Raw genomic sequence first — 15,352 nt, 5'->3', positions numbered from 1 at the left:
TCCTTACTCCTTACGCTTACCCAGAACCGCGCCTCTTTCCTTCACTGACAATACTGGGTCACAGTTAGATAGGACCCACAGGTCAGTGGTGAATCATCAGCGACGTGCCCACAGCACGGGCTACTTGGCGGGGGCAGCACACCACACCACACCGGCCTCGTTGAGATTCGCCGTCTCCCCCTCCTCCCCTCTCCTCGTCTAAAGAGGCCAGAGGGCGGAGCCAGGCAGCGCCGCCGTCCGCTAGCCGTCGCGGCCTCCTGCTCCTCCTCTGCCACCGCCTCCCAACGCGCCGAGGCCGAGGGCGACGGAGAAGAAGGTGGGAGGTCGTCCGTGGGGAGATTCTGGAGCGCGCGTGTGGAGAGAGGCGGAGCCGACTCCGTCGCCGCAGCTTCTCACCGCGCCGGGGCCGGGGAGGAACAGAGGGATCGAGGGAGAGTTAGCCCGAGACGCTTCGCGAACGTTCCAGAATGGTGGTGAGAGCTATCTCTCGTCCCCTCATCTTCTCTGCTCTCTTTCCTTCCATGTATTGCGAGGAGATATATTTTTTTTTCTGTTTGATGAATTCTTGATACTAATTTTGCGGTGATTCCGCGCGTTAGATTTGGTTCTGCGATGTTGCGAGGTCATTGCGATGCACTACTCCCAATATTTGTTTTCTTCCTTTTAGCGCTCCAACTTGGGGGGTTTTGCGCTGGAATTGAGTCAGAACTTGCATTCTGGATGCCGTTTTGGGATTGCTGGTGGTTTTATTCAATTGTTGATTGAGGTTCCTGACGTGGGATGTTTAATTCGTGTTACAGCACTGGGTTAGCGACAGCGAGGATAGTGATAAATTCGAGTGGGACAGTGATGAGGAGGATGCGGTGAGCTTCAACGCCGCTGGTTCTGGTTCTTCAGCTCTGGCATCAACGAACATTGATGCTCCTGGCCCCTCGACAAGGGTAAGGCAGTTAGCCGATCCATGATCTCACCAGCTAGTTGTTCTTCAGTTGATCTTACTCAAGAGTGTGAAACCGGCTTGCCAACTGGCCCAAACTGGGTCTTTTTTTGGGGGGGTGGGGGGGGGGGGGGTGTACACTAAACATGAACAGAAACAGGATCATGGTTAGTTTATCCTCCCCCCGCTGGTTTGAGCCGGTTTGGAACAACCCCAATGTTACTCTTACCTTGTTTGTTGTGGCTACGATCATAATGTGCTGTTTGTTTATTGGTCTGATTTTAAAGGTTGCTAATGGTAATGGGAAGGCTGGGCCATCTGCATCTGCAGTTCAGGAATATGTGGATATGGGTTTCCCGGAGGAGATGGTTCTGAAGGCCATGAAGGATAATGGTAGTTTTTAATGACCCATTCCATCTCATTTATTTTCGTTATTGGTGATTTTACATACTCTATTCGACTGCTGCTTTTGCTTTCAGGGGATAACGGGGCAGATTCATTAATCGAACTTCTTCTTACCTACAAGGTATTCATCTACACGCCTGCTTTTATTTGTAATTCTTTGATGACCTTATTGCATGCGTGAAAGAGTATTTGTATTTACAAGTGATGTGAAATGCAGGCCATAGGCAATGATCCTTCTTTGGAGAACGGCTCTGCTTCTCACTGTGACCCCCAAGCTGCAAAGGATAGTGACGATGATGACAATCTAGAAAACTGGGACGATGATGATGCTGGTGGGAGAAACAGGGGTCCTACCTTTGATGAATCCGATGACGAGGTATTTTCATGCTCCCCCTTGGTGACTGTATGCATTTACTTTTCCTTTTGAGAAACATGCTATGCATCTACTACTACTACTAACTCAATCATAAATACTTCTGCATCAAACTTGTTTCAAGTTATAATGCAGTAAATACTAAATAGACTACTTACCGTGAAAACCATAGACTACTTCTGCATTAAACTTTTACCTGCTCCTGTTCCTTTTGTTGTCAAACAGGTGTTAGCTACATAGCTGTATTAGAAATCTAATAATCTGTTTTGTTTTTTCCTTATACTTGGGTGGATTGTGTTCTTTTAGGCAAAACAGCATGTTCTCACGAAACTAGAAACCTGGATTTTGTATGAGAATCGTATTGGTAGTCAAGATAGTTGTGTCAATTATAAACTTTGAACTGCTGCATTTCATCTACAACTCTTGTGTTAATGACATTCTTGAACAACACACTACTGTGGAATAACAAATCTCACCTTCCATCCTATCATTTGTAGCATTCACAAAAGGTTCTGCAGTTGGGTGGAATCTATGTCATCTTAATTGCGCGCTTCCTTTTTGATACTTATGCAAATTGATCACTGGTCCTGAGAATTGGAGGTTCTATGTTCAGAAGCATTCCTATTTCACTAATATTGAACTTGTCTTGTACTTTGCAGTCTTGGGCATGTAATTGCCTGTATCTAAAAGTTGGTTGAATTAGACCGCAGCTGGGGTTCTCATTTTTTATCCCTTGCAAACTTTTTCTCAATCAAACAGCTGTTTGTTTTCCTGACTTGTCCATAGTTATGATGATTCAAGAATTTTATTTTTGTACTTTGGTAGTTAGTTGTAATGCTAGTTTATGTAGCTGCATCAACTGTATTCTCAGTGCTTTCCTGTGCTTTTTGTACAGGATTTCTTACATGAGATGTCACAGATTGATGGGAAAGTTGATTACTTGGTGAAAATGGGATTTCCAGAAGATGAGGTCAACATGGCTGTTACTAGATGTGGTATGCTCTCTCTAACCTCCGTATGCCTTAGATTCTTCAGCAAAGCAAGCAACTTTTTTTTCAGAAACCATGTTCCTAAGGTTAATCTCCAACCTTGAAACTACTCAGGGCAGGATGCATCTATTTCTGTTTTGGTTGATTCGATCTATGCCTCACAAACAGCAGGTGGTTGCTGTGGCAATTCTTCTGACCATGAGGTGCCTTTTGGTTTAACTGTCAATTTAAATCTGCAAAAATGTCCAGTTCTAATGTAATGGGCTGACAATGGAACTGTTTATGTAATTCTGCAGGATAATTCCTATGGAGGGAGAAAGAAAGGAAGGCCCATGGAAGGGAACAAGAGAAAGAGAAAGAGGTTTGGAGGTCAAGCACAAGGAAGTAGAGGGCCCCTAGATGGTAGTGATGATGAGTCGATGCGTCTCCCAAAACCAATGGTTGGTTTTAACTTGCCAAACGGGTTAAGGTCAGCGAACAGATCACTACCTGGACCGGCTATTGGGCCACCATACTTCTATTATGAGAACGTGGCACTCGCCCCGAAAGGTGTTTGGACTAAAATATCAAGATTCCTCTTTGATATTGAGCCAGAATTTGTAGACTCAAAGTTCTTCTGTGCTGCCGCCAGAAAGAGAGGCTACATACATAACCTGCCTCTCGTGACCAGGTCACCTCTACTTCCCTTACCCCCAAAGACAATATTTGAGGCCTTCCCTCGTACCAAGAAGTGGTGGCCCTCATGGGATCCAAGACGACAATTTAACTGCCTTCAGACTTGTGTGGCTAGTGCTAAGTTGACAGAGAGGATTCGCCTAGCCCTAACAAATAGTGAAGATCCGCCTCCTGTAAGAGTTCAAAAGTATGTGCTTGAAGAATGCAGAAAATGGAATTTGGTATGGGTTGGTCTCAACAAGGTTGCTCCTCTAGAGCCAGATGAGATGGAGTTCCTACTCGGCTTCCCGAAGGATCATACCAGAGGAATCAGCAGGACAGAGAGATACCGGTCCCTGGGCAACTCGTTCCAAGTGGACACTGTTGCGTACCACCTCTCGGTACTCAAGGACATGTTTCCACATGGCATGAATGTGCTATCCTTGTTCTCTGGTATTGGAGGGGCCGAGGTGGCTCTCCACAGGCTTGGTATTCGCATGAACTATGTAATTTCTGTAGAGAAATCTGAAGTGAACAGAACCATTCTAAAGAGCTGGTGGGATCAGACGCAAACAGGCAAGCTGATTGAGATTAGCGATGTGCAAACACTGACATCGGAGAAGATCGAGGCATATATTAGAAGAATTGGTGGTTTTGATCTAGTTATTGGAGGCAGTCCGTGCAACAACCTGGCTGGGAGCAACCGTCACCACAGAGATGGCTTGGAGGGCGAACATTCTGCACTGTTCTTCCATTATTTTAGGATTTTGGGCGATGTGAAGGCCATCATGGCTCGTCTGTAGTTTCTGTGTATCTTTGTTGTCTTGTTCCAGAATTTTAGCATTTTTCTTTTTTTGTCGAACTAGTGAATGATTTGAAGGCTGGCTGGTGTCATTCACATGTTACTCTAATTTAGGCTTCTTTAGTTGCCTTTGGTGATCAATGCAAAATTGTCATATTGGCACAGTTCTGTGGCACTGACGCTTTCCTTCTTCAAATTAGTATTTCTCAATGAGTTCTAGTAGCTTTGGGAACAAATCCTTGATCGGAGCAACAGTACTTCTGGATGCAACAAATATCTGAAATTGTGAAGCTGCGAAAGGGACAGTGCTATAAGTTGCAACCACCCACTGAGGGTGAGGAGCTTGTGTGCACGCCAACCCAAAAGATCCTGCTTCTCCTCACGGTTACCACCATACCGCAACTCCACCCAAAGCCATAAAAACCAGTGCAGCAACAATGAGAATGAGAGCTAAAGCTTCCAGGATCTGAATTTTCAGCATGTTGGCGCCAGCATCAGCCCAGGTGCCTCACACCATACGACCTGTTGCAAACTGCTTTGGGCTTCATCGACGATCTGTGCTGAATTTGGACCGATGTGAGTTCTCAGTCTTAGCTTTGGGCTTCTTTGCAAAGTCTATGCATGTTCAATGTAGATTTAGCACTGCCCTGCGTTTGTGTAGATCACAGATGGCGGGGGACTGGAAAGCAGATGATCCTTTCCACTCGTGGTGTGCTCGAATCCAGCAATGGTGCACCGTCTGGTGGCCTTGTGAAGAAAAGGTGGGGGTGTTCTGAGTGTTGCATTACTAAATTGCCTCAAAATGGAAAAATGTTGCCCTGTGAAAGTATAATTTTTACCTTTGTTGTTCTAAATTCTGCATACTGTCATCTCATGTTTCAGAAGAGCTTAGTATAGATGCTAATCCGGACTATGCAGAGCTGTAGACAGCTGATTCAGTAACTTTGCAGAAAGATTGTGGAGCACATTATTCTGCTTGGAGCCAAGCCAAACATCTCAGATGCTGAAGAGAAAGATATGCTGGATTATCTGTATACATCACAGTACCAGATGAGAGGGATACTCACAATCTCGTTGGGTGAGAGGCTTATATCCACCTCAACCGCAGAATCAATTAAAATTATGAACTTCAGTTTGGTATCCCTTTGTGGCATATTTGTATGCAGGCCGCATAGAGGAGCCAAATAGCGAGAACTTTACGCACGCTGTCTTCATGCGTTTTCAGCAGAAAGAAGACATTGCCAAGTTCCAGAGCAGTGCCTACTATTCCAAAATTCTTGATGACCACGTAAAACCTGTTTCCTATGTACGCCTCAGCATGTAATCTTCTTTCCAGTTCCTACACCGTCCTGATTCTTTATGCTCATAGCACCATGATAGTCACATTTTGGATAACTTACAGGGCTCAGTTTCTGTAGATTTCGAGTCTGAGGTGGAAGATGACATTATTCCCCTCTTTCGTAGGGGAGAGGTATCTCAAGCTACCTTATTCTGGAGTAAATTGGTACCATTCTTTACTATGTAAAATACTACCCATTGCATTTAAACAGAAAATCTGGTCCTTGAGTCAGGATTTTAACTACGGTGTTGAGTTTATGTTGCTGATATCTTTCTTGGAGACTGCATCTCGAGAGGCAATGGAGGATGCATCATCTTCTCTGCAGAGGTTGATCAGCCAATGCAGTTCATTTATTGTGCAGGCAACCTGTGGTAAGACTACATGGTATCCGTACGGTTCCTCTGTCGAATTGCCACTGCAACCTTGGATCACCTGTACATTTTGCTGAAGCTGAAGATCCATCTTGTTTCACATAATTTTTTTCTTCTTACTTAACTCTACAATCTCAGGCAACTGCTTCTGATGTCATACTTCTATTTTGTGTCAGGCCGCTGTTTGAATCCGGAAAACGGATATAATCACGCTGCAGTGATCCGCTTTCCATCATGTTAGTGGGCTATAAGTTTCCTGGCCTCTCATGCTCAAGTCGTAAACTCTATACATAAGTTTGAATTCCTGGGTTACTTGATCAAAAGCTTGACTGCCACTTGGTTGGATCTAAGGTTGCTTACTTAATTCATCGTTTCATGCAGATGATGACTTCAAGTTGTTCAGGGAGAGCATGGAGTACAAGGATGTAAGGATTCTCTACTTGCATCTGTTCATATTTGAGTTTCCTGTCTGGATTCGCATACCTTAAACAAATTGTATTACATATAAGATACTAGATGTTTACCTACCGAATTACAAATCTGGAGATGAACGCCAAATACATTGGATCCAAGCCTATAGTGGATCAGCAAACAAGAGGCACTGTTTCAATTGTACTCTCCGTATTTGCCATCTCCATAGCTGATTGTTTGTTTGCCTGTGAGTTGCAGATGTGGGCATCAAAGTTCCACCCGATTGTGGAGAAATCCCTCCAGCTACATTTCACCGTCGACCCCGTGGGGAACCAGCTGATGTAAACCAGTCACGCCTCTTCACTCTTCAGATGAACAACGATCTTGCTGGGAGTTTCCATCTCTGCTCATTTTGGTTGAAAAGGATGGAAATGTTTTACTGTCGTCCACTCTGTCCCAAAGCGTCACTGCAAATTGTGCTCCACAACGACTCCTTGTAGTATACTCAATATAAATAAGAGAACCATGCTTCTTAACAGAGAATCGAACTCGACGGTCAACTGCTAACGTGATTGAAGTTACCGGTATCAACAGGTCTCGTATTTTCTCAGTTAGAGCAGATATCATCAGGCTGATAGATGCCTGCAAACCAAGAATATGCACGCCACCTTGAAGTCGTCCGTGCTCGAACCTCCGTGTACCGGACTTGAGTCGTCTCCCTTTGCTGCTCACTTAGAACAGCTCGACAAGGCCGATCACATCGCCTTGCCGACCTCCGGACAGAACACCGCCACAGTTGCATTGCTATCCATGACTCCACCTTCAACCACGCTTCCCATCAGCTTGTATTGGTGTGCACTTGACTTCTCACCAACCATAACTGTCTTGTATTCCCGCATGACCCTCGAGATCTTCTTATCAAGCGCCACCTGATACAACCATCCTTCATCATGCAATAACTCAAGCTAAATTAGATTCCTCCCTAACACGGCACTTGCTTCACACTCTTGAGTAGAATCTCTTGTCCATCACACATCTTGAATTTGATATCACCCACTCCTATGATACGGTAGCCCGAATCATCTTCCAAGTGAGCAAGACCACCATCCTTCTCAATGTATGACGAGAACCGCTCCTTCTTTGGTGTTACATGAAACGAGCTAGCTAAATCCAACAACCACGCTTCACAAGAATTTTCACTTGATATTGTGAGAACATCACCATCACTATCTGATTCATCCTGCTTTTCGGCAATCATCACACTTGCGGTTCCTCCAACCTTCTTCAGTTCCATACACTCAGCCTTTTTATGTTCCCACCCATCCCTTGCACTTATAGCACTGCAGCCCCTTCTTCTTCCCGTTGCCCTTTTTATCCTCACCACCGTGACCACCTCTGACTACAAAAGCACCTCCAAAAGGATCTTCAGATAAATTGTTCTTCCTCCTTTGCTCATGCAAACCCAGCAAAGCTGTAACAATTTCATCCAGCCATACGTCAGTGTAGTAACCCAGTGCTCATAAGACCCTGGCAACGAACACATAAGAATAATAGCCATGTCTTCATTATCAATCTTCACATCGACCTTCCCAAGATCAGCAATTACTTGATCGAAGACATTAATATGCTCAGCAAGATTCGACCCCTCCCACATCTTTAGCCCATATATACAATTTCTGCTTCAGGTACGGCTTACGGGTCAGTGTCTTGGACATAAACTGCTCTTCCAACTTGTCCCAAATATCCTTCGGCGATGTTTTATCCATGATATGGTACATGATTTGATCCGAGAGACACAACTCACACCGACGGGATTAAGTACTACGGGTACCCCAAAGCACGGCCTTTAAAGGAGGTTACATGACCAGGAGAGACGACCATTGGCCACTGAACCATCCAATCATCATCCATGTCATCGGAGGTTACATGACCAGGAGAGACAAGCCATTCTGCCAAAGGACGCTTTGGGCAACTAGGCTGAAATTGGGCTATATTCAGCATGTTCGGGTCATGGGTACTTTAAGCCGATTACTAAGATAATATATAGATGGTCTATATATATGGGAAAACTGATTCAGCTCATAACAAGTTGCTATATTTAATTTGAAAAAGCGAACAATTTAATAAGTAATAAGTTGAGGAACGTATATGGCCGATTCTTAATCGGTGTCGCTGGACCTAGACGACACCCAAACAAAGTTTAGGGGTGAAATATGTATTTTGAGAACATAGCTAGAGATCGAAATGACATGACGTCCAAAACTACTAACTTTTAAGTAACTAAGCGACACAATCATTCAATTTCAAGGACAGACCAAGCACTTTACTCTAAAAAAAATGAAACAAGTATGAAAACTACTTAATGAAAAATGGTAGGCGGGATGCACATATTCAGGGAAGGTTCAGGCAACATCCGCTCCGACGAGCTCGATCGGCGCCCCCGGCCGGCCTTCCTGGATCCATGTCGATCGCGATCGCACTCGCGTTCACATCCTGCAGAGTTCAGTTGACCGACCAATGCAGGCAGGCAGGCACGCATTATACTATCCATTATACATCATCCATCCCCATCATAAAAATCTGCGATCGATCAATCAGCTCTCTGTACGTATTCAATAGCCAGCCATGTCGCACGAGCCAGCACTGCAGGGCTGGTGATGATCACGAGGAGCGGAGACGGCAGCGATGACTCCATCACGGCCAGCCATCGTTGCCAGGTCTTTCCCTAGCTTATCACGGCCAACGATCAAACAAGGACAACGATGGTTTCCGTTGGACACACCCACAATAGGATCCCGTAAATTTACGAGGATCGTATCGTGTTTATAAGCCAGCAGCAGTAGTGTGTGTATATATATATAAAGGGATTATTGCGTTCTTGCTCCTACTTTGAAATCCAATTATGATTTTGCCCTCGCTTTTGCTCCGTTTGTGATTTTACCCTATGTTTTCACTGTGAAGCCTCCGTTTACCCCTACTCTTGACTTTGTTTAGTTGAATCAATAAATAAACCTCTCAAAAAAAATGAGAAAACCCTTTGTAATATGGCGAATAGACAAAAATAACCCTTATCTCTTCAATCATCTCTCCTTGCGGTACCTGACTCATGCTCCTCTTCCATTGTTGTACACGGGCTAACCCTAATAAGCTCAGCGGCGATTCCCGCCAGGCCAGCAGCAAGCGGTGAGGCCACCCGCGAGGTGCCACGGGTGGGCACGGGCGCGCAGCGCTGCCCCATGTGCTGAGCGAGTGCCGGCGGAGGCACGGGCTCATGCTTGTCTAGACCAGTTGCACCGGCCAGCCACGGTGCACGTGTCGGCCATGGATGCAGGGGGCAATCCAGTTGTGGATTTGGAGGCTAGGTAAAAGAGCAATCTAATTATTTTTCATTCTGAATGTCTTAAGGAGTAATTATAGGATGAATTAGCTTATTGTGTTTTTGTTGATGTGATTTGTAGGTCACATCATATGGTTTTATTATAAAAGTAGGGGTATATTCGTAAGGGCAAACTTATCTTCTCTTAGGTCATTTGACACCGTTACATGCTCTTCACGGAGTAGGGGTAAGCAAAGGCTTCGCATTGAAAAAGTAGGGCTAAAATCACAAACGGAGCAAAAGCGAGGGCAAAGTCACAATTGGATTTCAAAGTAAGGGCAAAAATGCAATAGCCCCATATGTAAACGTATGCAACACTCTATTTATGTAAACTTATGCAACACTCTAAATAGAACATGCATCTCGTTTACAAGTATAGTATAGGTATGTAACACTTTGTATTTTAACTTTTGTAATTTATATCTCATTAAATAGTAAGTAGAAAATCCAGACAACCAAACCAAAGCTTATGAACATCAATCACAAAAGTAACCAAAAACATAATAAATATATTTATAATGAAATGAGAGCTTAATTATGAACATCAATCAATCACAAAAGAAATCAAAGACATACTAAACATATTTAGGCAGTAATGCATTACAGTTTCCGAAACATGGATATATACAATGTTGCGATACTACACCACACACTATCACTTAGTATACCGCACGCTAGCTATCACTTAGCATACACCATCTCTGAAATACTCACCAACTCCTCACACACCGGCCGAATAGGCGACCAAGCAACAAGGACTTCCAAAATGCAAGAACCAAATGTAAGAGTTGCATAACTTTTACCTTTCTTCTCAGCCTTGAACAACACATCGTCTTGCATTGTTTCATCACCTCTCCATGCCTTGTAAGAAACAACCAAATCTCCAGATGATTCAACGGAGACGACAAAACGAGATAGGTCCACGTTACCATTATTGTTACCATTATTATCGTAACAGGCCCGTCATCTCCAAACTCAGCGAGCACGATTTTCTTACTCTGGCTAAATGCAGCAAGTTGTCCACTGAATACAATTGGCCATGTACCATTAAGGACTCGGATAAACATCAAGGACGCGGATAAATATGGTGGCTTCCACAGATGCCACAACTTGAGCGAGCGCAATCTCTAGTTTCCTATTCCTGCCCATCAAATCAATGTGCACCAAGGAAACTCATCAGATGGTAGTGCCCCAGCTTCAAAAATCAAGTGCTTATTTAGAGACCCATCAATGCTCTTCACTTTTAGAGCGGCCTCTTTGGTCATAGGGATTGTATCCTCATTCGTCACAGCAGCACGTGTAGAACCCGTCACTACCAAATATGGATCCTGCAAGAAACATCATTAAATAAATAATAAAAGATAATTAGTGCATAACAAAAATGATTGCCACAAAAGATGAAAGAATATCTTTATGCATTACACAAGCAACCAAAACTCATATGTGGTGCGCCTATCTATCTACAAATTACAGCTAGTCGTTTGGTCATGCGTGTGACTGTAGGGTGTAAGCATAAAAGAGCCTGGAGTTCCTTAGGCATTCCTTTGGGTCCCAGGAACTGAAGGACAATGACGACGGCATTGCAGATGGCTTCTCTGCAGGCGAGATTGCTTCCCTCCCAAGTATGCAATCTAATATGCAGCGCTAACTACTATACGCCGTACTGTGCAACTTAAAAATAATTACCCCCTTTGCTTATCAATGTGCAGACACATGCAGGGAGGATCTGTGCTGACAAGCAGACAGGCAAGGGTAAAGCCTGGGCTGTTGACTTGAGAAGCAGGAAGATGTGGTGTGTACTGCGTTGACTACGCCATGAGCTATCTACCAGCATTCATCAACAGTGATGATGAAATCGCAGGTTGCATGTCTGCAGGGTGAGACCCCTTGCCTCCAACTATGCAATCTAATCTGCAGCACTAACTACTATACACTCTGCTGTGCAACATAGAAATAACTAGAAATGTAGTGCGCCTTTGGTGCGCTTGTAGGGCCCATGAATTTTGCTATTCAATGAAACATGTATATGAAGATGGAATCAGGAGCATATATAGTGAATATTTTAAAGAATAAGAATGCCGCATGAGCTGTATCTTCTTGTTATAAAGAAAGCAGACAGCATATTAGCATGTAAATACCACATGGATATAACAATATTAAGTAGAACATATTTGCCTAACATTGAAATGAATTGAGTAGAACAGAATTGAAGAAAAGTACACGCATTCTACTTCATTCAACTTGAAGAACATTATCCTTGTACCAAGGAAATTTCAATTGAGATTGCATTCAGTTTGCATAGTCTCCTAATATGTCTATGAAATCTGAAATCAGTGAGCAATTAACAATGATGAAAATTGAGGTTAGCAATGTGATTGTGAAGTCTTGTTATAGGTTGTAGTATGATTTTCTCCATCTTGGTAGTGAGTGAGGTAGAAAAGGTAATGGTGTACCTAACATAAACGGGTCTGAGAAACTGGAAAAATAAAAGGGTCGTAAGGCGAAGCATTAAAAATTAGAAAAGAACTGTTTAAAGACATCTCTGATTTAATTGTGCTAGTACCAGTAGGCGCTGCTTTCCAAGAGGTAATTTCAGCCAAGCAAAGTAAGGAAAACACGGGCAGATTGACGTGGCACTATAGTGCAACAAATCACCAGTAAAAAACGTGGATGCCTCTAGAACAGTCCTTTGCGAACTGAACAACCAGAGTGAGAAAGCACCTGAGCTGAGAACATGCATGGTCCAATTAATTTTCATGATCGAAATACTGCTACCAAGAACAGGTCATTAGACAATCATGTAGTATTTTTTCTGTTGTACCATAATTCTACCACTCCGACTAATATGTAGAACTAATAATTTTGAGCTTATCATTATGTTGCTCATCAATTGATTAGAAACCACAGTGATTAAGCTTATCAATTTAGAAATTATTTGGGAACAGATAGCTTGAAAACATATAATTAGAACTCAGGTCCTAGAAGCAGTTCAGCATTAATCTTTAATTCATACGCATAATTTATAAAGAGATGGATTGGTTATGATAAACATAATTAAGTATATGTGTACGTGAAATCATTTGGGAACGGTTAGCTTAAAAACATGCAATTAGAACTCAAGTCCTAGAAGCAGTTCAGCACTAATTTTCAATTCATGCACGTATTTTGTACGGAGCTGGGTATCATTTTGGTACTCTATGCAACAATAAAGTCAACACACAAGGCAGATGCTACTATTTCTGCAAATTAGGTAAAAGGAGATAACTTCCCATTCAAACCCTCCACTTCCTCTCTTCCTAGCAGGTGTTCAAATCTGGATTGCTGCTAGGGGTCCGGTGCTAGCTCCTGTCTCTCATTTTTCACCAACACTAAAGCTACTACTTCAAACACCATAACTTTTTAAGATTTTGCCAATCATCTATAGTACACGTATTGCACCGCCTCACCAAAAAATTGCCATTCTTCAAGGTATTCAAGTTTAGGATCTCATAGAAAATGATACATTTGAGTAACTACTATCTTGCATCAGCTGAAGTTTGAGAAATGTAGAATGAGTGGTCAAAGCAGTGTTTGTGAAGTAGTAGGACATTTCATTAATTATGCGTTCTAGGTCATTACTTTTATTGTATCTTAAATTATAAAATACAGTACACGAACCTTCGGTGGGTGATGGCAAAGTTAAAAGAGTAAGTACTAAAGAAAATTATACTAACATTTTCGGACATTAATATATTATATATGTACCATGTAAAATGGAAATAGTACAAAATTATACCATAAGGACATATCAGTAACTTCTTCAACCGACCACATTTAGTTATTGAGGCTTCAATTACGGACTCTAAGTCATCATACCTATTCAATTACTAAATATGAAGTAGTAACTGTAATTTTACAAAAAAATTCCATTTTTAAACAAAAAATATTTGGGAATCGTATTTTTTAAAACGTATCTCTGAAATAGTTCGGTGAAATGCAATAACTTTCTTGAATTTAGTATGTGATTGTCTGATTGAACAATATCATAGCAACATCCAGGTTTTGTGTGTGCATCACGTATTCCCGTCTAAGATTAAGCAACAGGAAGTCATTGGCATGCATCGCTGGATCAAAACATCAAGAATAAATATGTAGCTAAAAGATGGGAGCTGGAAATATTGGGAAGAACATCATCCGATCCATATAGGTATCTTCTACTTTCTGTATTATCTTTCAGTGAAAGAATTTTCATAATGGCTACTCATTTCATCCAAATTGTCTTATGTGCGAAGAAGATCAAAATCTTTTTTATGGTAGCGGACAGTGGCAAGAGCACAAACAATCATCAAATAACATGAAAAGGACATGAGTTTGATGTGCTGAATAATGAACCAACTTACATGTTTTGTGATGATTTGGTAATCATCGCGTGTGCGGTTGAAGATAACATTCCGATGCTGGTCTATTGAGTCCCGTAGAGCGATGAGATCGAACACATGCAATGGCCAACGCAGTCCATCCATTCCTCCTAAATTGCGTGCCGGTCCCACTTTGATTGAAAAGATCTGCAATGTGTCTGGTGGGCCGTGATTATACACTTACTGGGGCACCGGATCATTTGCGTAACCCATGGGATGAATCTTAGCTGCAAATAGAAAAACGTCAGCAGCTGTAGTAGCATTTAATGTAACCCATGTGTTTTCAATCAAATGCAATGCTATTTTTTATATTAAAAACTCACTTATATCTTCAAATACACCCCCGAGCACGAGTGTACTTCGACCCAGATGTCCTGAAACTTAACACATTTCTTGTTGGTCCTCCTCAGCTGCATGTCCTGCGGCACACTTTCCTTTTCTTGAGCCTCCTCCAGCTGCTGCTGCTTCATCACAACACATAGTTGCTCAAGCTCCATGGCTTTCTTCATCCATACCCAACGGCAGAACCAGGGGGCGAGCAGGGGCTTTGAACCCCCCTAACACCGGTGAAAATCTTCAGCCCCTGCTTATATTCTAAAGCCCAACGCACATGTCATCGATACAACGATACTTTTATTTAAGTTCTTCAGCTAACATTCTTAACACATCCAACAACACATACTGAACGATGCATGCGATACTCATCTAGCTCGGCAGATAGCTAAATACTAATTAAATCCAACCATAAAACTAACATTATAGGCCGAATTTGCAATACGTTAGCAAATAACTTGTATGCTACGAAGTCGTATAAAGTGCAAATAGGTCATATGTGAAGCAGTTTTCTTATCTAAAATATTGGTGACACATATATTAAGGGTGGTAAAGGATTATGACCCTAGTGCTTTTTTCGCAATCCAACTTGGTATTATATATTTTTAGCTCAAAATTGTATAAGATTAGAGCTCAACCTTTAGATTACTTGGCTAAAAATTTAAGGTCCTTTATCTCCCCTACTTTTAGCTTAAAATTGTATAAGATAAGAGCTCGGTCTTTAGATTATTTAGGTTAAAATTTAGAAAACCCCCCACATTAAACTGGATTTGCTCCTCCATCGTATCTCGGATGGCCATGGCTTTCCCGTCCGCCGTCGACGGCGCAGGCGCCAGGTGACATGAATTTTCCGGAGAGCCGCGGCCGCGAAGCAAATGATCCCCTATACGCGCCTGTCGCTCGTCGTGCTCCTCCGCCCGCTCCTCCACGGGTGGCAGGAACAGCAACAGCCAGCGCCACACGGA

The 15,352-nt window shown here is 42.7% G+C and overlaps 3 protein-coding genes across 7 annotated transcripts; 2 read left to right on the top strand and 1 right to left on the bottom strand.

Annotated features, from left to right (window-relative positions):
* Nucleotides 1-156: 156 nt before the first annotated feature.
* Nucleotides 157-4,324, top strand: LOC112874267 (DNA (cytosine-5)-methyltransferase DRM2-like). Its single transcript, XM_025937496.1, has 8 exons — nt 157-473; nt 801-941; nt 1,225-1,330; nt 1,417-1,463; nt 1,560-1,718; nt 2,611-2,710; nt 2,819-2,907; nt 3,001-4,324. The coding sequence occupies exons 1-8, from the start codon at nt 468-470 to the stop codon at nt 4,159-4,161; spliced, it is 1,809 nt and encodes a 602-aa protein (XP_025793281.1). The 5' UTR covers nt 157-467; the 3' UTR covers nt 4,162-4,324.
* A 154-nt stretch (nt 4,325-4,478) lies between these two features.
* Nucleotides 4,479-6,824, top strand: LOC112874268. 5 transcript variants are annotated; one of them, XM_025937500.1, is made up of 9 exons: nt 4,479-4,736; nt 4,822-4,921; nt 5,111-5,238; nt 5,327-5,466; nt 5,563-5,631; nt 5,732-5,870; nt 6,047-6,106; nt 6,252-6,295; nt 6,540-6,824. In XM_025937500.1, exons 1-9 carry the CDS (start codon nt 4,640-4,642, stop codon nt 6,624-6,626), a joined length of 864 nt encoding a protein of 287 aa, XP_025793285.1. In that variant the 5' UTR covers nt 4,479-4,639; the 3' UTR covers nt 6,627-6,824. The 5 variants fall into 5 exon arrangements, 4 of the variants coding, with proteins under 4 accessions (XP_025793285.1, XP_025793284.1, XP_025793286.1 ...); XM_025937499.1 differs by having other exon boundaries at nt 5,711-5,870; XR_003224923.1 differs by having other exon boundaries at nt 5,579-5,870; nt 6,047-6,144; nt 6,540-6,637.
* A 3,485-nt stretch (nt 6,825-10,309) lies between these two features.
* LOC112873456 lies at nt 10,310-14,649 on the bottom strand. The gene is made up of 4 exons (XM_025936403.1): nt 14,378-14,649; nt 14,037-14,281; nt 10,831-10,985; nt 10,310-10,621 (listed from the first exon to the last, which is right to left on the bottom strand). Exons 2-4 carry the CDS (start codon nt 14,157-14,159, stop codon nt 10,339-10,341), a joined length of 561 nt encoding a protein of 186 aa, XP_025792188.1. The 5' UTR covers nt 14,160-14,281; nt 14,378-14,649; the 3' UTR covers nt 10,310-10,338.
* Nucleotides 14,650-15,352: the final 703 nt, after the last annotated feature.

This window comes from Panicum hallii, chromosome 9 (assembly GCF_002211085.1).
Source record: "Panicum hallii strain FIL2 chromosome 9, PHallii_v3.1, whole genome shotgun sequence".
Classification (NCBI taxonomy): domain Eukaryota; kingdom Viridiplantae; phylum Streptophyta; class Magnoliopsida; order Poales; family Poaceae; genus Panicum; species Panicum hallii.
The sequence above is the reverse complement of the archived record's forward strand: the minus strand, read 5'-3'. Positions and strand labels throughout refer to the sequence as shown.